Raw genomic sequence first — 25460 nt, forward strand, 5'->3', positions numbered from 1 at the left:
GGACCCATCGGTGGCTGAGGCCTGGCGACCGGTCGGAAGCTGTGTGCGGCCGCTGTCGCCTTCCGCCTGGCCGGCCCTCTCCCGTTAACACGGGCAGTGTATTCAGCAGGCGCAGAAACGCGTGTGTTGGGGCAGGCGACTGCTCGAGGAGTAATCTCCTCCTCCCCCTTCCTCTAGCTTTTGACTCCTCTGTGTCCTTGAAGGACCGCGCTGTGCTGGAGGTGCCACACGGCTCTCGGGGCACAATGGATTTGGGGGGGCGGGGGAGGAGGGAATGTTCCTGCCCTTGTGATGCTTCTCATTTATTGTACATATCGTTAAGAGCATGTGTTCCCTCAACTCTAGAATGGTTGTCAGGGCTTGGAGTGTTTTCATGAACAATTTTAGGATGGAGCGGTGGTGAGACAGAGTAGGAGGAGGAGGACGGCGTTGATTCACTGGGGAGACGGGGAAGTGGCGCGATGATTCCGTCTCCTTAAACCTGTTCTTACTTGCACCGCGTTGCATCTGTTGGCCGTGGAATACCGAGGTCTTGCAAGGAAGGGGGGGCGCAGCGGGCAGCGTCGGTGATGATGGGATACGCAGGAGTAGGTGGAGATTCTTCCTTTCTGTTTCTATGGGATACGTCTAGGGATTTTAGAGCTCCATCTGTGCATAATTTTCGAGGGGAATTCAGGAATTCTTGTAATACCCATAAAAATGGGGGTTTGGATGGTGCCTTTATAAAAGGAATTTGTAGAAAGCTGTTTCTGCTCTGTGAGGCTTTACAAACTTTAGCATTGCTCTCTCTGTGATCTCACCAAAATGTAGGGTTTGCTTTGCTTTCTGAAAAGTTCCTTTTTAAATAGAACAAAGAAGTTGAATGCTAAAATGCGTATTTTCTGTATTGGGAATACTCTTTAATTACTATTTTAAAAAAAATACATTTTCACCTTAATTCTCAAGAAGGCATTATCTTTGTGCACCCTTTAAGAACCAAAGTTCTGGGACCTTTCAAATTTCTTGCAAGGAACCCCCTGGAATTGTTGCTTCAAGAATCCTCAGGCAGCTGCAGTTTTCTGCCCCCATATGATGAAGAGCACTTCCAATTCCTAGGTATATTTGGAGTGCATTTTTTGCAGGTGGGCTCCACACAGATTTCTTTGCATTTAATATTTCTCACACTACTACCAGAGCAACTAGACTTTCAAAATATTTGCAAAGTAGTTATGAAATGGATTTAAAAGCACAGTTAGTAGGATAGCATCTGGGGTGCACAGATACTTAAAGGCAGTAGTTATCTCCTTTAATGTGATTCTTTTGCTTGCTCTTTTCTTCTCTTTCTCCAAAGTGCAGTGTAGGAGAATATGAGGAACTTCCTTTCTGATGCTGTTGTCTTGAGGCAAACTAAAGAAGTTGATGGACATATAACAGGTTTATTACTGTTACGGAAGTTCTTCACAGTGAGGGTGGTGAGGCACTGGAATGGGTTGCCCAAGGAAGTTGTGAATGCTCCAACCCTGGTGGTGTTCAAGGCCAGGTTGGGCAGAGCCTTGGGTCACATGGTTTAGTTTGTGGTGTCCCTGCCCATGGCAGGGGGGTTGGAACTAGATGATCTTAAGGTCCTTTCCAACCCTAACTATTCTATGATTTTAAGTTTATCGTAGGAACTAAACTTTACTTCAGGCAAGATTTGAATGGTGTGGGCAGATCAAACTTTTCTGCTTATTACACACAGCGACACAGTAAACAAACTCTTTGTTTATGTGTTCCTATAGAGGCACTTGTGTCATTGTGATACTTGAGGTTAGCAAATAGTTGGCATTGATTGGATATGCCCCAGATACTTGGGACTTGCCCCCAGAAATGATGTTTGCATTAATGTTTGTTGTGACTGTGTAGTGTGGCATAAAAATACCTGAACTAGCTCTGTACAAGTGAGTACATTTTCATGTGCAGTGTGGTGTTATTAAGCCATGTAAAGTTACTGAGTTGGGCCCTAAAGATAGGGCAGTCCTGGCTGTGCTCTGTCAGGCTAGTTGCTCCTTCCAGGCAAGGCTAATTACTGCAGCTGGCTTCCAGTTTCGGAGCTGGTTCAGATACCTGAACAGTACAGTGTTAGTGTAAGCACACTTCAGCGCTACACATTAAAAGCAGTGAAGATTTATGGAAGATACTTATTTTCACAGTTTAATACAGCACTTGTAAGTCATAAATCCAGCATCCCAGTTGTTAAAACATTCATCTTGCTTAAAACCTACATCTTGTAATCTAAGGCATGGGATAGTTAGCGTTCCTAAAATATGTATCATCTTTAAAGCTTTAACACAGGTAATTAAGAAAGAAAGGAAAAAGATTCTGCCATTAGGCCTTCCATTTCAGTAGACCTTGTGTTTTTTGGGGGTTTTGGCCTTAGTGTCTCTTTGGATGATAACTGGCACTTGGCTTTTTCAGAACTCCAATTAGTCTGCTGCACGTGTTTCTAGCACACCTGGTCTGTTAAACCAGTGACAAATGGCCCTTTCAGGTGCTGTGGCTCACCACTGTGGTTTTGTGGAAAAACAATTGATCATTGGTAGCTCTTAATTCTTTTAGTAACTTTTTTCAGATCGTGTGTAATTAGCCTAATCACAAACTGTAAGTAAAATGACATGGTAGCATCTTCTCCAAACCAATGCATGAAGAGGACTGAAATGTCCTTTTGGTGAAGAGCTGCTACCTTTAGGAAAGTCTGTGTGCTGTTCAAAAGCTCACTTCAAAGCAGGCTGAGGGTAGTGGTGGAGGAGACAGGTCAGTTGAGGCATGTGTATCCTTGTGCTGGATGTGCTTCCCAAAGAGTTGCCATGGATATAACTGAAGTCTTCGGAGCCAAAGAGAGCATGTTTTATTTTTTTGACATCTCTGCTTCCCAGCCAAGGGAGAAAGAAACCACCCATTCCCTTGCACTGGAATGAACTGATTGAAGTAAACCATGGCAGGAATGTCAGTGGACTTATGGCTTGATGCTTCATCCTCTGCATAAGGGTATTTGCAAGTAGTGTTGTCTGTCAACAGAGTCAAATTCCTACACTGAAAAGGTAAGGTGTTAATGCTAGGAAAAGCATTAGCACATTATCTGTAAAATAAAAGTCTTATGAACCATTTGCATCTTTGTTAAATTGCTCTTTTATCTGACTTTCTTTATGAGGAAGCATAATTGATAACTACAGTGTTAAGTGACATTCGGAATTGTAAAAGCTGTTTGTGAAAGCTGAACTACATATTTGAAAATGTAGGGCAGTGCATTGTCTGTTTGCAGCAGTTCAGTCTGGAGAAGGTTTTGTCTGTTCAGTGTGGTGGAAAATGCTAGATAATACTTTCAAATTACATACAGTGCCCTCATTGTAGAGGTGATGGAGGGGAGGCAGGAAGCAATCTGCTGTAGTGACCTTTATGCGTTCATTAAATAATTAAATTTGAACCACATGAGATCTGGGTTGTATCTGTTATTTACTACTGAATGGTTTTAACCAGTTCCCTTCAGGGGTAGGAGTTATATTTCAAACCTGTAAAGTGAAGGTGTGTACCTGGGACAGCCTTTGCTAGAGCCAGAGGTGAGGCTGAAAGGGGTGCTCAGTTGTACCTGAGAAGCTCCAAGGGGCTGTGTACTACTCTGCAGCTTCCCAAGTGTTCGACTGCTGGGAGCTGTTCCCAGGCATGGCCCCTTTTGCCTATTTGCGATTGTTCCTGGTAGCCCTCAGTCATGGGAGCACTCAACAGTTTGTAGAACTGGGCTTATTTATTTTTGGTTGATTGGGTGGGTTTTTTTATTGTTGTCCCCTGATTATTGTTGCCAGTGGCTCTTAAAGTGTGGATGTGGTGGTTGAGTCAAGAAAATCCAATGGTGAAGTTCAGGTTTTTAAAGTAAATGTCACAGGCTTCTGTAGTTAAAAGCTGTGACCCAAAAGTAACTATTAATTTTTTACCTTTATGATAAGATCTGTAGAACACATAAGCTTTTAAGGAATTTATTAAATGCAATTATAACGTGAACAATTGTGGTTGCTTGCAGTTTCTAAAGTAATTTGCAAAGAACAAAATAAGTAGACTGCCACTGTGAGTTCCGGTGCTTCATGCAATAATACTGTTAAATACCACATCCATGTTCTACTACTTTAATTTTCGTGAGTGTTTTAAAGTACTGTGGAAATATCTTTTTATGTTTTCTCTTAATGCTGAATTTCCTTTTCTTGTTTTCACTTAGAGCATGTATATCTTTAGGATCCAAGACCCGGGCCATTGGGAATGCAGCAAAGAGCCAGGTAAATGGATCAAAATCTCTTGTGTTACTTACTTGACTTGTTTGCTGTTGAACCATGGGAAGAGAATTAATGAATTTGAAACTTTTCTTATTGAAAGTAAATGTCTATGATAAGTATACATTTCACAGTAATAGTTTACTGCTTCAACAGTATGTTCCCTGCATTAGAATTGAAACCGTGTTCTGTATTGTTTCCTCAGAGTGAAAAATGGGAAGAAACAGAAAACTATTAAATTTTTTTTTCCTTGCTTACTCTTGACAGCAAGAATAAAGTTCATAATTCTCTGCTGGGGTGAGGAGGAATGCTGTGCTTACGTTTTAGAAAAGTTGAAACTGAAGTTGAAAATGGCAGTTAAGCAATGACCTGTATCTGCACTAATATGAAGGGGCTGCATCATACTAATTTACTGTCTGAATTTGGGACCTTGAATAGAAGTAAAATTTTTCTAATCCTCTGTAAATTCACTTGCACCCTGGGAAAAGGTTCCTTTGGAAGGAAAGTATGTTTAAAAAAAAATCATAATAGCCAGTGTGAACCTACACCCTAAAAATAGATTGGGTCTTGCCCCCTTTCTGTGTATCATGTTTGTACCTGAGGACTTCCTTCCCTTAGCATAGAGTGTAGGTAACTCTAAATTTGCCTGGCAGATATCAAGGTAATAGAACCTACCATTAGTACCATGAGCAGTGGGTACATGCAGAGGGTGTATCACTTTCATTCAGAGAAACTTTACACTCTCTATCTAAGCTCAGGCCCTGTGCTCTGGTAGTGGGAAGGTGTCCTGTCAGTACTCTTCCCAGTTTGTTATTTAGACTAGTAAACTAGATTACTTTATCTTGGTGAAGGTTACCCTGGAATAATTCCCTTTGAGTGCTTAAATATTGTGCTTACTGGGACTTGTTCTGGTCCTTTCTTTACTTAAAGTCTGTCCTTAAAGTAATTAGGTTGAAACACTGAGATGCGTGAGGAGGTTTTATGTCCAGATGGGATCTGAATTAGAGGAGATATTTAAAGGAAGTTAAACGTGTTAATTTGTTGAAGCTTTGTTTAAGGTTAATGTAGGTAATAGCCTCATTTGTTCTTGCAGACAGCCACTGCAACAATATGCTATGCAATCTCAAATATTGCATATTGTATCAGGAAGCTCCTCTAAAATAAAAAGTACAATGCAAATTGATGGTAGCAAGCTAATGGATATTAAAGAGGGAAGTAAATGTGAATTTTTTAAATGGAGACCACATTAAAAAGAGATGATGCTTTTTTCCCCCCCCTACCCTTTGCTTTCCAGTAAATGTATGAGGTTTGACATGGGTTTTCAATATGTGCAGTAAGCCCAGCATAACGGGAGTTCCTTTCTGAGTGGTCTTCTGTGTGTGTCTGGTAATGTCATGGGTAATTAAAATGTCTTTTCCACAGATTGTCACAAATGTGAAAAACACATTGCATGGCTTCAAAAAACTGCATGGAAGAGCATTTGAAGATCCTTACATACAAGCTGAAAGGGCCAAGCTTCCCTATGAGCTTCAGAAGATGCCAAATGGCTCTGTAGGGGTAAAGGTAAGTTTGTGCAGAGTATCTTCAGTGGTAGAGATGAGCACTTTGGACCTTTGTCAGTTAACTTCCTACTTGAACTGACTTACATTTCCTTAAGAAAACTCTAAATATATTCTTACTCATTTTGAAAAGAAACATCACGTGATAACTAGTACAGTAACACCTTTCGTTTTCTACAGAGCCTGCCTTAGCGTAGTTTTGCTATGCTTCTCACTTCTTGCAACTCATTCAGTTCTTTAGATGTTCAGGAAGATCTAGAGTACTTCTTCTATATTACATACTCGTGCTTCCTAGTAATCAAGTAGTGTAAAAAAGGTATTGCATTGTCTCCCATATAGGTATACTATAAAATGTTAATATCCTTCACCCCCAAAAAGGTTATAAATTTGACTGGGTATTGAATCTGCTGTTACGAAGAGATGAAGAGCATCTTAGTCCCTGCAGTAACATGTGCTCAAGTATTGTACTTTCTCAGAGATGGCCATTGAGGTTTCTTATCAATTCTGTTAGCTTTCTGCCATCACATTGGTAGCTTTTCACCTTAATTTACTAGATTGATGTTAAAATATCTATAATTACAGTGTGTGGTTCTTAGTCTCATCTGAGTTTAGGTCTTAGGGACATGCAGAGACCAAGTTCCAGGAAAACAAGATGTAATCTGTTTTTAATTTTCTTCCAAACTACATAGCTGGAAACTGCTCTTCTCAAAGTTGAGGCTTTCTGGCTTCAGTCTCTGAATGTGTCTATCTTTAGAATTTTAATTTGGGCCAGGAGTGCACTCCTCCAGCGTGTATCTCCCAATCATCCTCACTTAGTGCACTTCAAAGCCCAATGAGAAAGCAGCTTACCACACAAAGTGAGTTTTTGCTCTGTGTACCTGCTCATATCATACTAATTGCCAGTGTAAATTTAGCTGCTGCTCCTCTTTGTGTGTTTCCCTTCACAGGAGTGCTTGGGATTGCTGGAGAGGTGGTGGCCTGTTCAGTTGAGATGTTTAATTACAGAATTGCGATTCTCTGTTTCAGGTGAGATACCTAGATGAAGAGAGACTGTTTGCAATTGAACAGATTACAGGGATGTTACTGGCCAAGCTTAAAGAGACTTCAGAAAGTGCTTTGAAGAAACCTGTGGCAGACTGTGTGATTTCAGTAAGTTGGAATGTATTTATTGCAGTTCTTCCTCTAGAGACCTTCATGTAAGCCAGTATTATTTACACCATGGTGTGCTGGTGAGAGACAAAAGTAGTGGATAGAAATTGCATCCCCCTGAAAATGGGACTTTATTAAATATAGTTTTTTTTCAAATGAGAATACTTTGGTCATCATGTGTGAGAAGATGGAATATCTGTTAAGTCAAAAGTGTGTTTTCAGAAAGAACACACTATTTAAGCTGATCCAGAGTGGCTAACTCCAAGTGCTGTGTAAAGTAAGCCTGATTTCTGCAGTTCCTGTTATAAATGGGAGTCGTAAGCATAGCTTCCGTAGTTCCAAAGAACCTTCCCAAATTTGTGTTAAATCTCTGTTGTTACATAGTTGAACGCTGTTGGGTTGTAGTGTAGTTAAGAGTTGCTTGAACTCTTTGGCTCTTGAACTGGCAATCTGAGAAGCCCAAAGTACCTGTGTGTGTTTAAAAAGGGCTTTTTATTTGGGTGCTTTACTTGTGTTGGTTTTCTTTAGTTAGTGTCCTTACCCACAGTGGGGGAGTAGGGAAGGGGAGCTTGAACATGAGATTTTGCTTCTGATCCAAAGTTCTAAATGTCTGCTTTTCACAGTGTCTTTGTTTACTGTTCACTTGTGCTCTTGCTCTGGTGAGAAGCCTGAGCATGAAATACTGTGGTTGTTCCCTCTGTCAGACAGACATGGAAATTGGAAAGCTGTGTACTTCAGCTGTTAGAAATCTGCTTTGATCTTTTTCTTTGCTTCCGTATGGTATATAAACACACAGAGAATACCTCCCACACGCAGGGATGATCCTTGGTAATACACTGCAATGGCAGCTAACGAAACGCACTAGGAATGTACTTCTGTGTCTTAAGCTTGACTGGAGTTGAAGATACGCCAGCTGCTCACAGCCAGTTTCTGAATGAGCTGCGATGGTGCTTTGACTGTCTTTCATGGAACTGAATGATGTCGTTCACTGTAAGCTGGCACAGTGGTAGAGGTGATAACTGAAAACTGGATACAGGTTCAGTTGGAACACAAACTTTAGTTCAGCAGTAAGTTTAGTTCCAGCACTACTGTGGTACTTCTATGGCAACTTACTGTTGGGTTCTGTTTGAGTATGTATGGTGTTTAAAACGTTTGTGCAGCACAAAGTCAGAAACTGGTAATGATTTTTAAGAGCAAATACTCATCAGAAGAATCTGAGAAAATACTTTCAGGGTTTTTTCCAGTGCTTAAATCTTGTTTTGTTTAAGAAAAAAAAAAATCCATCATTTAATTTTGGTTGTATTTTGTAATTTAATTAAAATATACACTAAAATAAATCGCCTAGCTGTTAGATTCAGACTGCCTATTAATCTGAGGTTAGCTTATAACAGTTTCTTGTGGTATTGAAATTTATAGGGTTGCTTAATGGGTAAGTCTGACTTCTTTAAATTATAAAGTCTGTATTTCACAATATCCTATGTAATTATTTTTTGGAAACAGGTACCCAGTTTCTTTACTGATGCTGAGAGAAGGTCTGTAATGGCAGCAGCACAGATTGCAGGATTAAATTGCCTGAAGCTGATGAATGAAACTACAGCAGGTAAAGGACAGCGTTCGGTTGGGTTTTTTTAACCTATACAGGCTGTTGAATCTGTGAGGGTGATGTCATGTGCCTGTTACACAATTCGGAGCCTGGGAAAAAGCTATCCAGGCTAGTACTGCCCAATCCAGCTTGGGAACAGGAAACACAGCAACTGTCTTGGTGGGGTGGTGTTCAGCGCTTACAAGGCGATGAGAGTTTGGGTTTGCTGACTTGAATACAGTACCACTTGAAAATAGCTACTTTGCTTTTGCAGTACGTGCTCACCTCTCTGCTGTACCGTGGAGCTGCAGCAGCTCTCTGGGGAAGGCCTGAGCTACTAGCTTCAAAATCTCCTTGTGATCCAGCTGGGGTGTGCACCTGACCTAAATTCTCACTGCTTGTACTAAATAGTAGTATTGTACAGTATTAGCAGATGTAACCTGCATCTGAAAGATTACAGTAAATACTTCATTTTACATGGGGGTTGGGGACAACCTTCTGATTTTCTTTTGAGCTTACTGGAAGATGGGGTGCTGGAATTAAAACATCATGGAATTATTAGAGAAATACTTTTTTAATCATAAGCTAATATTTATTTGAAGTGAAAATACATTGAAGGGAAATTACAAAACATGTAAAGATTTTTTCTTTTTCCATTTTGAACTACATAATTCGTATGCTTTAAAAGCTGCTTTTATGCAAACTGTGTTTTTTATGGAGCCTTTTCTAAAATCAGACTTGCTGATCATACTTAGAAATGACTTGAACTGTGAGGCTTTCCAAAATATCCAAATCAAGTCAGGGATAATGACAGCTTACACGTGTGTGAATCCTGTCCGCTCTAGCATTGGCACAACTGTTGTTTCTATAAGGCAATTTGTTTACTGCCCTACTCTGGTTTTGGTCAATTCCAGGTCATAGAAGTACTTTATATTTCATGGGAACTAATGCTGGAGCTGTTTGAACTGTAACTTAGTTATTTTTTTACCTGACTTAAATCTTTGCCTTTAGGAGCTCTCAACCAGCTTTCCAAGTGAGCAGTGGTAACAGTATCTTAGATTCACATAAACTAGGCTTCTGAAACATTTTTGTCTTTTGAGCATGCTTGAATTTCGCAAAGCTGAGCTAAAAAGCACTGACAATGAGGTGTTTCAAAGGAGAGGTGTAGGCATGAGGCTAATCTGTGTGATTTCACGAATGACAGTGTGAATTTGGCTACAAGCCGATCTGAAGTGCAAGGTGATGCTGTAGCGGTGTTAAACCTTCACTTGACAATGCTTCTTCCCTTGTCAGTGCAAAAGGTGTTTTCGACATGTTAACTGGCTTTGTGATGACCTGCTTTTTACAGGAAAAGTAATTCTTAAACAGAAGGAAAAATAACAAATCTGCTAAATTCTTAGTCTAGAAGTTTAAACTTGTGATGGCACATAAGCTGTTGACTTAAGTTAGTACTTTGAAGGTGTGCAGCATGTGGTTGTTGTTGGAAAGAGCTGTTTGATTATACAAAATACTTGAATGTCAATTACATGAATGATGATGAGGCAATTTACTTGTAAAGCTATAAAACAGCAGAAATGAAAATGAAGATGGTGGCAACTCATAATGGTGTAAAACTTGTGACCGTTTTGACCCTTATGTTGTGTTTGAGCAGAGTAATGGAGGTGCACAGAATGAGTAAACATAAGTAGTGTTCGTATTCTAGTATGCTTTTAATGCATGCTTTACAGATGTACGCAGCTGTCCTCTAACTTGTGTGGGCTGGTGTTTTTCAGTTGCACTAGCTTATGGAATATACAAGCAGGATCTGCCTGCCTTGGAAGAGAAGCCAAGAAACGTGGTCTTTGTAGACATGGGGCACTCTGCGTATCAGGTTTCAATCTGTGCTTTTAACAAGGGAAAACTGAAGGTAATCTTTTTAAGTCGTACAGTCAAATCCCATACTTCTGGGACAGTCAAATCCCATCTTCCTGAAGCATTTCATTGAACAGTACTCAAAATAGTGTTCTGTGGAATTATTTTTTTTTAACTAAATAAATGTCTGTAGCAAATGCTGAATACAAAAAACTTTTATCTTTTGGCTATTTCAGCAAATCAATTTTTAGGAAATGCAGAAATTAAGTATCTCAAGGTGTATTTTGAAAAGCACTTGACAATTAAGCATACTCCACAGTTGTTGTGCCAAGTTGCATTACTGAAATATTTGCATATTCTGGTAGTCGCGTGAGCATTGTCATGCAACTGACTTGGAGGAAATTGTTGAACTCCCTGAATTGTTCTGTGATGATTTGTTTTCTCCTGCCATCTGTGACAGTTCAGAATCTAACTTCAGTAGGATGTGAAGTAAACTGGAACGGTGTTCACTGCCTGGTTTGGAGATTTTTGTCTGTGAGCTACTGATGGTTGAATGTGTTTTGTAAACTTGTCTTTGGTAGCAAAACGTATTTGTCTGAAGTCATGTAGAAGATAACAAGTTTTTTGTGGTTTGAGTAAATGACACAGAACTAGTAATGGCATGGTTGAATAGCTATCCTAGTCTGCCTTGCTGTAGTCAGCTAGTAAACTGGGTAGGGGCTGAGCGTGGTAGAAAATAGCAGGGTAGATGTTTTAGTATTTTATCTGGGGAGAGTAGAAACTCAGTAATTGAGGAGTGATCTCTAAGTCGTTCTACCTGGCAAGTGCATAGAAGATGGTGAGAAAAACACAAAGAATTTTCCTCTATGGAACCTGTTTTTGAAGGTGTGAACTTCTGAAACTAGTGTCTATATGAAAGCTATCTCTAACCAAATGTTGCCTAATTAATCTTTGTTCTTTCACATCTGTGCAGGTCTTGGCTACTACCTTTGACCCTTTTGTAGGTGGCAGGAATTTTGATGAGGCTTTGGTAGACTACTTCTCTGAGGAATTTAGGACAAAATACAAACTGAATGTAAAAGAGAATCCCCGAGCATTGCTACGATTGTATCAGGAATGTGAAAAACTCAAGAAGCTTATGAGTGCAAATGCTTCTGACCTTCCACTCAATATAGAGTGCTTCATGAATGACCTTGATGTCTCCAGTAAGATGAACAGGTACCATGTGTTACTTTCACTGAAGTGTGCAGTGAAGCGGGGTCTCTGAGCTGCTGTGTAATGCAAAGCGCTTTCCCTGTTCCCACAGAGCTCAGTTTGAGCACTTGTGTGCTGCTCTTCTGTCCAGAGTGGAGCCTCCCCTAAGAGCAGCCATGGAGCAAGCTAGTAAGTAGGAGTTAATTTAGGTATAGCCTTTGGTTCAAGAAAGTAACTAGTGTAATCCAGTTGTCCTAGATCTCTTTAATGATTATCTTTTTAATATATTTTTGTATTTATTAGAATTGCAAAGCTAAGTACTGACAAATTAAATGTAAGTTCCATTCGTATGCTTGTCATGTATGCATGATCCCATTCCTGCCTCATTTAGTGCACATACCACTCTGCAGCGTTGGTTTATTGACCCTCATTCACCCTGTGCAATGGAAAAGGTTGGCACTCTGAAAGATTATTTTAGTTAAAAATGCAAAACAACCAATCCGAAAGCATGATGGGGAAAAAGTATTACTCTTTACTGGAGCTCTCTGGCCAGCCTGTTCCATATGTGATCCATATATGTCCTCACTGACCTGAGAATCTGGCAGCATATTGTTGAAAGAAATTACCTGAAGCATGTGCAAATAACAAATTTTTTTCTTTTTTAAATTTTTTTGCCTCATGTAGTGTAAAGGGAGAGTTAAGACTTCTGCAGGAAAAGGGTTTACCCCTGAGTTCAGCACCTTCAACTAGAAGGGAAGAATTCTGCTTATCTTATTGCTTGGCTAGATAGCTAATACAGGAAGAAAGAACCTGAATAACTGCTGAGCAGAGCTGTTCAAGCACTGGCAGTTGCTTGTGATATTTCATATGCATATTGTGAATTTGAAATCAAAAAGTTACCCTGCAAGCACAGTCTAATGTTTATTAAATATTTTTAGTTAAGGGGTTTGCTTTTCTTCATTGGCAACCAAAATAAAACCAGGCATAAAATGAGTTATACTTGGGTTTAGTTTTGTTCATGTTTGACATGGGTGAGATCTTGTCCAGTAGTGCAGGATTGCCAAAGAAAACCCAATTTCACTCTCCTGAGTTTATGCATACCAGGAAGGGGATGCATATGGACAATGCATTTTAAAGAACAGCTGTCCTCATTAATGCTTGGCTTCTGCATTTTCCAGGTTTATGCAACTAGAAAACCTTGTAGCCTGCAGGAGGGGCAAAGAGTTTGAATAGGACACATCATGACAAATCTGGTTTAAATATCTTGTTGGTCATAGAATATATCAGTACTTGTCACAGTGTCAAGATAATAAGAGAACTCTTACTTCTTTTTAGTTGTCCAAAGACAGCTTTTTGATGCCTTAATGATAACTTAAGGCCTTGTACTTTGTTTTCTAGAACTTCAGCGTGAAGATATCTACAGTATAGAAATAGTAGGTGGGGCTACTAGGATTCCAGCAGTGAAGGAGCAGATCTCTAGCTTTTTCTGTAAAGAGATAAGCACCACGCTAAATGCTGATGAAGCTGTTGCAAGAGGCTGTGCCTTGCAGGTATAGTTACTGGAATACAACTTGACTATTGCTGTTTTAACATCATGTACTAATGAATACAGCTATCCAAAACCTGAAATGAGATGTAGAGTCTTGCTTGTTCTTTCAACAGTTGGTGACGATGGCCGTGTCATAAATGGTTGTTACGTTCTAGTAATAATGTAAATTATATGTGCATAATTTGTGTTGTGTTAGAAGGATGGTCTTGTTAGAGACCTGTTAAATTTGATGACCCAAACTACCCTGTTCCACTTCTGTGCAGCCATTGCTGTGTCTCTTTACTGACATTCACTGGGGAAGTAGTGTTCGTTACTATTATTTTAGTTAAGTCTTTCAGTTCAGTTAACTTTCTATTAAGCATAGGAAATTACTGTTAAAAATCCTGTAATAAGCAGGACCTCCATGTGACCTCTTTGAATTGTAGCCTTATTGCACTTGGGTATTACTTATTGTACCTGCTATTTATTTGACTACATGGATATAATCAAATTCTGGTCTTTGTTTTCTAGTGTGCAATTCTTTCCCCAGCTTTTAAAGTGCGTGAATTTTCCATCACAGATGTTGTTCCTTATTCTATAACATTGAGGTGGAAATCATCTTACGAAGAAGGAACAGGGTAAGTTTTATATGGTGCCTACTAGAAAGTATGTTTGCGTATAGAAAGAAATCTGTGGACCTGTGGAAAAGACAAGGCTTCGGACTTCGAAGCTGTCATCCACTCAGACAGTTTTGGTTTGGGGGCTTTTTGGGGGTGTTTTTGCAATATACCTTTTGAATTCCAGTTACTGCTTAATAATTGGAAATACATTTAATTCAATATACATTTAATTAAAAACTGTTGGTGTGAAGTTGCTTAATCTTTAAGAATGACACAGAATGCTTAGTCTAGCTCTGAGAACTACAGGCCTTGAGCCTGCTACTTTTGTCATAAACTGACTTAAACTAAACTATGTAGCTGCTTAGTTAGTGCGGCTGCCGATCATTAACATCCCTTGATTTTGATTGACCATCATTATGCTCACTGGTTTGACCTTACTTAATATTTTACTGCTTTAGGGAGTGTGAAGTCTTCAGTAAAAACCATGCTGCTCCATTCTCAAAAGTCATTACTTTTCACAAGAAAGAGCCTTTTGACCTGGAAGCTTACTACACCCATCCACATGAAGTGCCTTATCCTGATTCCAGAATAGGTAAGGACATCTGAATAAAACCCCTGTACACAACACCTTTTGATAATGGGAAAGTGGTTCTCCCGGGTTTTTAAGATACGTTACTTCATTGCCTGGGTTATAGAAAAGCCTGGGTTCTTTAGGAAAGCTCAACTCCGCTGCCTTAGTTTAGGTGCAATGATCAAACAGGATTGCCATTTTTGTTTGGCAGTTCCTCTTAAAATAAAAACTTAAATCATTCTGTCGCTTTCTGAATGCTTTAAAAAGTCATACAGTCATAGAATGGTTTGGGCTGGAAGGGACCTTAGAGATACTCTAGTTCCAAAAATTTAGGTACAAAGAATTGAATGCTCTATTGTATTGGAGATTTGTGTATGTGTGTTGGTTTGGGGGGGGGGGGGGGGTGGGGTGTTTTTTGGCTTGTGGTTTTTGTTGGGTTTTGTTTGGTTGGTTGGGTTTTGTTGTTTGTTTTTTCTTTGACCTTTGTAAAATGGTTAAGGTGGTTATACACCTGCCAGCCTGGATATTTCAAAGAAATTAGATTAGAGGAGCTGTTAGACTAGATAGTTATCTGTCCAGACAGGTATCTGGCATGTCTCATGCTGTTAATCTGAGAACATACAAGATGAGTTTAAGTATCTGTAAAAGAGCCTGAAGTATTGGATGGTAAGAGTAAGTTTCCTGGTAGCTAATACTACCTTACTTGCAGCTATTAGTAGATTCCTCAGGGTCTTTAAATTAATTCACAATTTTATTTACTGATATGTGAATTGGATATAAACTTAGTGCTACTTATTTAGCTGTCTATGCAAAAAGTCTGTTGTAAAGGAGAATAATCTTTCCTAAAGACATGTGCACTGTCTGCATTGTTTGCACTCAGATTTTCAGCAAGTTCCAAGGTGAAGTATCAACCTGGCTGCTTCCAGAAGCCTTGATAAGCACTGTTCATTCTCCACAATGTGTAGTGCATCAGTATGAACCAAATTCAGATACAATCTTTTACCTCTGTTAACGGTTTTTTTCAGTGCAAAATCTGAGTTACGTGGACAAAGGGCCTATTCAAGATGAGTTGGAGTAGGCTCTTTAGAGCAGTGGTTAGAGAAGAACAGAGAAGTAAAATACCTAATAAAGTGACATTTTGATTTTAATTTTTATGAAATACAGATAAAGCAAAACCATCTTATTACCAGTTAACTAAGCAGGTTTTAGTTTATGTAGCTGCCGCTTATGTTGTAAAATTGACAACTAAGTAGGAAGTTTCCGAATAGATTTAAGTTACATGAAGTTGCTACGTAAATTAACACCCTTAAAGACTTGTATTTTGTTTCATTGTTTTTTCCTCTCACTATTTTTTGGAACAAAAATTAAAACCATCTTTGTTTATTTTCAAGGGCGTTTCACCGTTCAGAATGTGGGTCCCCAACATGATGGTGACAATTCCAAAGTGAAGGTTAAAGTGCGTGTCAATATTCACGGCCTTTTCAGTGTGGCTAATGCTTCTATAATAGAGAGGCAGAACATAGAGGGAGATCACAATGACACTCCTATGGACACTGAATCATCAAGTAAGAACCAAGGCAGAGATGATGAGCTGGTATGTAAACTTATAAATATCTACACTCCTTGTAATCCTGACAAGAGAGCCAATAATTAGAGATTAAATCATAGTATAAAGCTTTAGACAGTTGCTGCTTCTCCACCCTTATATTATTGTTTCAGTTATGTAACGCGTTTCTTCACACTTATTAAGCTACTGGTGACATGTGGCACTAAAAGCAAAAAAGAATGTGAAACCAGATTCTAAAGGAAAAAAGTTTATTCGTTGTTCTTTACCACCCCTGTACTAGTCTTAGTGTTATCTAGTGTTGCTATTAAATGGCAGGTTTGTTTTTCTTCAAGTACTACATTTTCATTGAGTAAAAATATGTGGTATTTATATGTGGGAAACTTGTCCTTAGTGAACATTCTTTCACTAAAGGCACTTCTACCAGTACTGAAGTACATTAAGTTCTTACAAACTGATTTGGTAGGGGAGAATTACTGGAAATAAATGTGCAGAACCTTTGTCATTAATACTGAGAAATGAGCAAAATAACTTTCCCTCATTCTAGTGTGAGGAGGATCAACTTTCTTGATACTGCACTGCATACTAAGTAGTGAGGTGCAGGTATTACATTCAGCACTGTAGAGCTGAGGGCTGGGTGTCAGTGCTTCGCAGCTGGGAGCGGCATTCCAGCCATGGCCTCGGCAACCTGCCTTTTTCCCTTGTGCCCTCCTGCAGTTTGGGATTTTGGTTATGTCACAGCTCACAGGGGAGAGAGATGACAGCACAGAGAAAAAGAGGATGAAGCAGTGGGCAAGCTGCTGCCTCATGCCAAGTGCTCAGCAGAGTGACCAGACTCGCAGGCTGTCAGGCATATACCGAGGGTGGGTGCCCTTGAGGAGTAAGGCTGGACAGAAGGCAAACGTTCAGCGGCTTTATTTGGAGGAAGGGGTGAATGCATTTCTTCATCTTTTAAAATTTGTCCTGAGCAGCTTTTCCCACTTTAATTGCATATACTACAGGAATTGGAGCAAGTGGTTATACAATTAGCATTACATAAGTGATGTAAGCAACTCCGAAACACTGTACGGCTTTCCAGGAAGTTGAGCGTATTTGTAATGCCAGACATGATGCAGTTCCTTGTGGACAAGTGCTCTGCATCCTAGGTTTGTACAGAAGTGAATAACAGTTCAGAATGACAGCTGGCATGCAGTGTAATAGGTGTCCTGCGTGTGGAAGTTACTAAGATGAGTAAACCGTGTTCAGTACAGGAGTAACCACTTCCATCCTCAGGCTTTCAGTCTGTAGTACTTCCATTCATCTAACACATCTTCTGTTTTACAATGGTGCTTGTCAGCAATTACCTTTCATTATTGAGGATGATACCCTCGACTCTGAGGAGGAGGTTTGTGGTGTATATATGTATTATTTCCCCCCCCTCTAGCTTTTCTGTGTAGGCAAAACAGTTCCTTCCAGTTGTTGCCTTTTCTGTGTGAACAGTAAGAACAGTATGTGAGGATTTTTTTTCCCCCCACTCTATAGTGACAAAATATCAATCTGGTAAAAGTAGTCTTCTTGGTTTCAATTTCTATCATTAAAAAATTGCTGCATCGGTTAATAGAGCTAAACTGTAACACATGCACCTGTGCTTGAGTTTGACCTTAAATAACTACTTCTTGGGTCTTGCAGAACTTTGCATGCATATGTATTTTGTGAATCCAGTAATTCCTTGTAACGGAAGTAATCTTAGACCTTTGAGACCTTGGCTACAGCTGATACATCAGTTACTGATGCTCTGGATGTCCCAAGTGTTGGAGTCATCCTGAAAACTTTACACTTACATTTTTATATGTTATTGAAAGTGTTTTGCAGTGATGGCAAGGAATGGTGTTACTTAAACTAAATCAAGTGCTCAGCACTAGTAATTGGCAGTATCTTTTAAGATCCTTAAATTTAGACTAAATCATAGGTGAATTACAGATAAATCTAAGTGAAACTTTGTTAATTTGGACTGGCAAGGAGGGAAGACAGTTGGTCTTGTGCTCCAAGAGGCTGCTGTAGAAACTAGTTTTTTATGGTCACATGAGACAGATGCAGCTAACAATTCCTGAACTCCGCTTTGGATTACAAACTTTACAGTTTAGATTGAAAATGGTACAAGGTGACAGTTCTGGCTGTTCCACAGAGAACCTGTTGTTATTGCCTGTGGTGCTGGTATGTTCCTAGAATGTTCTTTGCATACATTTCTATTTATTTGTAGTTGAAAATGGAGTATTCACAAGACTTAGTGTAATTTTACAATGGGGACACATGGCAACTTCAGTATTTCAAGGGGGACAGGCAGAACAGAGTTTTCATGTAATTTGGGAAAGCTACAAATACAAGTTCTCAATCAAAATACCTGTTCAAACATGGTGAATCAGAAAATCTTAAGATTGCCTCTTAAGTCTATATATTGTCTGTGATCTACTGTACTTGACATGAGTCTGAAATCTTACAGCAAACCTTTGCATTCAGTTATGTAACTCTCTTTCTAGGATAAAATGCAGGTTGATCAAGAGGAAGGTGTTCAGAAGAATCAAGCTGAACAACAGAACCAAGCAGATGAGGAAACTGAAAATGCAGGAGCAGAAGCAAATGTTTGTATTCAGTATTGATAAGGAAATGTAGCGTGGCTTCCCTTTGACTTGTTTTGCCTAGTGTGGTTGTTAGTCTTACTAGGTGCAAAAGATGGGACTATAGTGAGAGGAGTACAGCTATATTGAAAAGGCTGCGTTAGGAATCTTTAGCACTTTCATTTTCAACACAGTATGTGACTAAGACTTTGAAGTAAGCTTGTTTAACATAGTTTTATAGTGGAGATAGAATCTGGGGAAACTCAGGGAACATTATCAGGGAGAATATGTAGTGTCTTTGGCTGTTGAACAGGTTTTCTCAACAGCTGTTTATGTGATGTTTAAAGAAACTAAATTCCACCAATTTGGTTCATAACTAAGGTAGTGGTGATTACGAATAGCAAAGGAATAATTAGGTGCTTCATTTACTTATGATTAATTTGTGGCTGTCTTACTAGTTTTGTCTTTTTCTGAGCATAAATGTGATCATATTTCTATTCTTGGAAGTTTCTTAATAGTGTAAATGTTTCTATAGGTTGCCTCTGGAGACAGGCAGGAGCATCCAGCCCACCCAAAGGCTAAAACAAAAGTCAAGAGCATTGACCTCCCTATACAGGCAAGCCTCTATAGACAGCTGGGACAAGATCTTATCAATTGCTATATTGAAAATGAGGTAAGCAGCATAAAGAGATGACTACTCAAATGAATGTCCCTGGAAATAATTATCCAGAAAATTCTTTGGGGGTTTGTTTTGGTTGGGGTTTATTGGTTTTGGGTGTTTTTTTTGTTTGTGGGGGTTTCTTGTTGGTTTTGGGGTGGGTTGTTGGTTTTTTTTTTTGAGGGTTATTTTTGCGTGTGTGTGTGAAACTCATCGATTTCACTAGACTAAACTACCCAGGTGCCCAAGTTTGACCTGTTAGCCTGTCACTACCCAAAGTGTCAATTCTGTCATCAGGCAGGCAGGCAGAGAAGGCTGCACAGTATGTTACAGGAATGCTCATTGTTGCTGACTGACCTGGTACTGGTCAGGAGTAGCACTTGAACATTTTGCTGCTTTGCAGAAGCTGTGTGCTTAGCTAGATAACATTTTTGCCCTTCAAGTCCTTCATCAGCCGGGAAGTCTCATAATGTGCAGAAAACATACCTTTCAGAGCGTCCTTCCTGATTGTTTTTAGGTATCATGTTTGTGAACATCCCACAAGCATAAGCTCTTCTTTGAAAGACAGCCAGTCTGAAGAGTAATAACTTTTGTAGGGCAGAATGATTCCTAGAGACTGGCAAACCACAGTCAAGACTTTTCTTTACTTGTAGTCCTGTCTGTGGTGGTCAGATCATAATCGATACTTGATCAGTTTATGTTGAAGCACTTGCCAAACAGCTTCCAAATCTGAACTCATTTTTTAACCCCATTCCACTTCTGCCTGCAGTGAAAATGACTTACACAAAAGTGACAGTTTTAATCATTAATAGTGAATTAGCAGGCTGCTGCTGCTGCAAAGTTGTGCAGTATAGTTTCAAGAGGGTAATCATTAAGCTTGACTTTTGAAATGCTTCTAGTTCTTATATAAGCTTTTTTTTTTTTGCCTAGGGGAAGATGATGATGCAAGACAAGCTTGAGAAAGAAAGAAATGATGCTAAGAATGCTGTTGAAGAATATGTGTATGACTTCAGAGACAAGCTGTGTGGAGTCTTTGAGAAATTCATCACTGAAGAAGTAAGACTTGCCTGCTGTAAAATGTCTTTGTCTTCAACTGCTCTTAAAAAAAGTAAAAAGCCTTTGTACTTGTAAGTTCTCAGCATGGGTTATGAGGCTGCAGGGATCTCTTAGATGTATTTTGGAACATGAAATGGGTTAACTTCACAGAAGTTCAAAGTGTGTTGCGCCTGACATTTGACATGCTAACATGCAGAGTTCTTCATTGAGAAGTTCTTCAGTGGCAGGGAAAGATTGGGATGCAGGTGGAAAATAAAAGTCCTGTGGTGGGGTAGGAAAGCAGTATAGATCATCATGGGCTTGTAAGTGGCACGAGAGGACAGGATTAAAATGAAGAGAAATGGAGTGTCTGTAGCTCTGTGGTTTATTGTCTACTTGCAAGTGGGGTAAGTTAATGGAATTCCAAGTAAAGGCAACTGAAGAAAACTACACTGGGCCTCTGAAAACGCACTATCAGAAGAATACATGTCCTACAGTTGTGCCTCTGTAATAGCCATCTAAACAAAAGTGGCTGGTACACAACCCACCAGTTGTTGGAACAACTGATGTCCAGCAGCAGTTTTAAGGTCTGCTTTCTGGATTACCTGGTCAGCAGCAGAGCACACATGCTCTTCCAGTCTGAACTCAAGGGTGTGAGGCTGTGTCGTGGTTCAAGCCTTGGAACCACGCAGCCGCTCGCTTGCTCCCCTCCCCTCTGAACCCAGGACAGGCTGTCTCTCCCATACCACTTTCCAAACAATCTCTTATGTAAGTTATGGGGATAGGTAAGATCTTTTATCTAAACAGTTAAAGATCAAATCTTTGTTTATAGGCAGTAGAGTCCAATTAAAACAGTTTTGCCTTCCAACTATGTATATCACTTCCAAATTTGTCTAGTCATCTTCATGCTGTGATCAGAGAACCTGAGAAGCAGTACTTCCCAGGTAAGGATAATAAGAATGTTTATGTCCTTTCTTCTAAAATCAGTCCGGAAGCTGTGTAACTCCCATGAACTTCAGCTGCAAATCAGATTAGTAGGGTGCTCATATCGTTCTGTGAAATCTTGGCTTTGAAGTCTGTTAATTACCATTTTCCTTCACTGTCAATTTGAATATTCTGAACTGATGAAACAGTCTTTTCTGAGTACGGGGGTTTCTTTGTGTGCTGAGGGGAGAAATCTCATTTGTCATGATCTCCTCTGAAGTAGCACGTCCCTAACTTGCTTCACAGGATGCAAACAAGCTGACCTTGATGTTGGAGGACACAGAAAACTGGCTTTACGAAGATGGAGAGGACCAGCCAAAACAAGTATACATGGATAAGCTTCAGGAATTAAGAGTAAGATTTTAAGTTACTTCCTAGAAAAATGTGTGTGTATTTGGGGGTGGGGGCATTTACATAAATATATATGGCTAAGTAATCAAAGCTCTTTTAATGATGCATATGTGTGTGCACACCATACATGAGTTCTGTAAATCCCTTAAGTACAGACATTCAGGTTTTACCTAAATGTAGCTGAGTTATGAAATGAATAGAATATTTAGAAGTACAATTTACTCAGGTGTGCTCCTAATTTGAAAACAGTCAAAATGAAGCAGACTGTCACTAGTGACAATGAAGTAATTGCTGTGGTAATTCTCTGTCAGTCTTGTTAGAATCTGAAAGAGGCTTTTGAGGTATTCAGAATTGCACTCCAGAATATATGCTCTGGTTTTCCTGTTTTCAGTGGTGTTTTAAAGCTGTATCGTAAACCTAAGGTTTTGGTCTAATATGTAATGGTAAAGGTTGAAGAGTCAGATTTCCTTTGGGGGAGGGATAACTGATGGAAACAGCACTATACATCCTAGCAACTGCTGCTGTGCCTGGGTTACCAGTATTCAAGAGAAAGGGGAAAAAGAAGTGGAGAAAACTAGAACATTCCAGGGTGTAACTACTTCAAAATTAAACCATCCGTGTAAAACTTGCCTCGTTTTTCTTCTGAATGCATTATTCCAGATGCTAATTTTGGTGAAAATAACTGCCAAATAAGCCAAACAAGGAGAAGCACTACTCCTGTGTTAAAACATCTGGGCTTTTTTTTGTGGCACTAAAGCAAAATGCAAAGGTTAAGCATTGAATGGGTGAGAAAAGGAGTTAAAGGCAGTCTTCCTTCCAGTGCTGTGTTTTTAATGTTAGACCCCAGAGTAAAGTAAACTTGTATTTTTATCAAGATCTTTGTGCTTGTTTCCAGAAATTTGGACAGCCTATTCAGGAAAGATACATGGAACATGCAGAGAGACCGAAAGTTTTAAATGACCTGGGAAAGAAGATTCAGCTCCTTATGAAAGCAGTGGAAGCATACAAAAACAAGGTAGGGCAAACTCGTCAGGGAATGAACTATTACGGGTGTTTCAGTTTGGCTGTAGTTTTTTGTGCTTAAAAAGGATCCTACAGGATTACCCGTTGAGCTGCTTTAAAACAGCTGTTGTGCTCCTCCTCCTGAGAACTTGTAAAACTGTTCTGAGTTGCTAGCAAAAACGGCTTCTTCATGAGAACATAATTTAAACAGTCACTTTTTTTATGGTCAGTTTTAAAGCTTCGTTACGGTCCTGCACTTGAACAGTATGCACTTAAGATCAGCATTTCAAATGTCTAAAACTCGTGTCCTGTCTGTGGTGTTCTACAGTTGTTCCCGGTACTGAACTTACTTAAAAACTACTTCTATCAGGTTGTAGCAATGTGATCCTAGTTTATTATGTGTCCATGAAATTCTTAATTGGGTGAGAAGCATGTATTAATTATTATATATCTCTCCTTAGGATGAAAAATATGATCATCTAGATCCTGCTGAGATGGAGAAGGTGGAAAAATACATTAGTGAGGCAATGAATTGGCTGAACAGCAAAATGAATGCCCAGAACAAACTAAGTCTAACTCAGGATCCAGTTGTCAAAGTGGCAGAAATAGTGACAAAATCTAAGGTAAACAAATCCTTGTACTTGTTGCATTCTAGTAAGTTTGTCTTAAACAACATTCTGGCCTCTGTATTGAGTAAGAATATTACATCTGCAGACATCTTAAAGCTAGTAAAAGATCCATAGAGGTGGAGCAGTAGTTTTACTGATCTTCAACTGTGGTTCTTGATCTACAGCAGTACCTCTGCATAAAGCCTTTTTAAAATAGCACCAGGCTTGCTAGAAAATGCACTGCTATACAGGCTTTTAACAGATTGGCAGCTCTTTAGTGAAAGGTTTTATTTTTAAGCTGAAAATTAAATTCCAGGTCATTAAAAAGCAGAAACGAATTTCAGTCATTTTAGTTGAATGTGATTTCTGTGCCAGCAAATGAACTTGCTGTCTCATTTCTGTTACAACTAGGAATTGGATAACTTCTGTAACCCCATTATATACAAGCCCAAACCGAAGATAGAGCCTCCCAGTGATGGGCAGTCAAAAGCTAATGGTGAACACAACGGACCAGTGAATGGACAGAGCGGTACTGAAACAAAACCTGAACCAGCGAAGGACAATTCTCCGCAGACCAAACCCCCTGGAGAAATGGAAGTGGACTAAATCTTGCATTTCTTTTCCCCAATTAAAATAGTGCAAGTAACCACAGGGTCCATTCTTTTTGTCTGGTACACACCTCAGATGTTCAGTTATTCTTAGTCAACCTTCTGTCATTTGTTGCTGAGTAGTTTTGAAAGTGTTTTATATTAAGTACATCTCTGATGTTCATTTCCACTGATGCTGCTTATGTGGAGCTTTAGCCAAATGTAGATTGTATAAGTCAGTTTAAGCTTTCCCAATATATTTTATATCAAACATACAGAATTGATATATAAATGGCAACAATCTACCTTATTTAAAGCTTTTATTGTGGATAAACCTCAGCTCCTTTATTCAGGAAAGGATACTGTATTGCACTACTGATGCTCAAGTGTAGATCTAATTGCATCTTTATTTTGGAAAAATATTGGAATTGAAGTGGCAAAACTTGTCACTTGAAGCACTGACCTTTTCTAGTTATTGTATTGTTATAATTTAAATATTAAAATAGAGGTTAGTTGGCATTCTAGTCCATCTTGTTGATGTACCATGAGAATTGTTTGGTCTTTTTCATTTAAACTGCATACAAGCTTAAAACATTTGAGATTCCCATACCACTACCCATCTTAGTTACAAAACGCTTCAGCACAATGGCTCTGCCACATGCTGAACTAAGTGAATGATCTCAGTGCACATCACTATACATAATGTACTGTGCTTGCGATAGGATGATGCTCATGATAATAGTACAAAGGGGTAGAAAATATAAGGACTGTTGGATGGCTTTCCCTTGAAAATGTCTTATTGCACATGTTACTATTTCCACTTCTGTTGTTTGGAATGAAATCTACATCTTGATCATACCTTGTGCTGAGAAGGGGAAACAACAGGAATTGTGCTATGTGAGGTGGGTCTGGGCACCCTGATTTTGAGTTTGCTTAAATGCTGTTTGTTGCAAACTTGAAAGAGATCCTGAGAGCTTACTTAAATGTTAGTGCTTGGTGTATAAACCTTCTGGTCAAGGAGCTAAACAAAAGAACTTAAAAACTGGATGTTATTACCCCAAAGATAGAATCTACTTGATGAACTTGCATAGCTTACCAGTTACCTTTGGTCATTTAGTTGATCTAATGAAAGTGTCTGTAATGTATTCCACAGTTGAGTCACTGTTTTATTTGATACATGTTGGACACACATCTGTCGTGGTCCAGTGTATGTTCCTATATACTGAATGCTTCTGTCAGTCACCAAGGTACTGTAGCACTTGCCGGTGCAAGTCACTTTTGACTTTAAATAACTCTTCTATTACCAGAAGAGTAATGGGCTACTTTAGCTATAAAAAGTGGTTTCTAAGTCAGCATATCAGACTGAGGCTAGTTGCAGTGTAACATTTTAGTAACTTGAACTCTGCTGCAGATACATATTGAGCTGTTCAGGTGTCAAGTCAGGCATTAACTGCAGCAGTGCTGTGCAGACCTGTTACCGCTGGGAACAAGTGAAGGGCTGTGCTCTTGTTTCTGGCTTAGGCAGATACTTATCTCCAGCCATGCCCTTCATGTTCCGTTACTGGTCATGCTACAAAGAGTAGTCTGTCACCCAAGCTAAAGTTGGTAGAGGTGAACTACACTCTCAGATGTTTTCACAGGAGAAGGAAGCAGCATGTACAGCTGTATAAAAAGCTGCTAAACAGGCTCAAGTGCTAGAATTGTATCTTCATGATTGACATCAGGTGACAGAGATGCACACACTTTGCT

At 39.4% G+C, this 25460-nt stretch overlaps 1 protein-coding gene across 2 annotated transcripts; it reads left to right on the plus strand.

Moving 5' to 3' along the window:
- The first annotated feature begins 4228 nt into the window (after window positions 1-4228).
- On the plus strand, window positions 4229-24797 carry HSPA4L (heat shock 70kDa protein 4-like). Of its 2 annotated transcripts, XM_010014522.1 has the most exons (19): window positions 4230-4280; window positions 5697-5837; window positions 6860-6982; window positions 8483-8582; window positions 10337-10470; window positions 11389-11633; window positions 11722-11798; window positions 13008-13159; window positions 13669-13775; window positions 14216-14349; window positions 15720-15922; window positions 17229-17276; window positions 18409-18510; window positions 19022-19159; window positions 20075-20200; window positions 21410-21517; window positions 22410-22529; window positions 22978-23139; window positions 23536-24797. In XM_010014522.1, the coding sequence occupies exons 2-19, from the start codon at window positions 5811-5813 to the stop codon at window positions 23728-23730; spliced, it is 2301 nt and encodes a 766-aa protein (XP_010012824.1). In that variant the 5' UTR covers window positions 4230-4280; window positions 5697-5810; the 3' UTR covers window positions 23731-24797. The 2 variants fall into 2 exon arrangements, with proteins under 2 accessions (XP_010012823.1, XP_010012824.1); XM_010014521.1 differs by lacking the exon at window positions 17229-17276 and having other exon boundaries at window positions 4229-4280.
- Window positions 24798-25460: the final 663 nt, after the last annotated feature.

The sequence above is a fragment of the Nestor notabilis genome, unplaced genomic scaffold (genome assembly GCF_000696875.1).
Source record: "Nestor notabilis isolate BGI_N333 unplaced genomic scaffold, ASM69687v1 scaffold34245, whole genome shotgun sequence".
Taxonomy (NCBI): Eukaryota; Metazoa; Chordata; class Aves; order Psittaciformes; family Psittacidae; genus Nestor; species Nestor notabilis.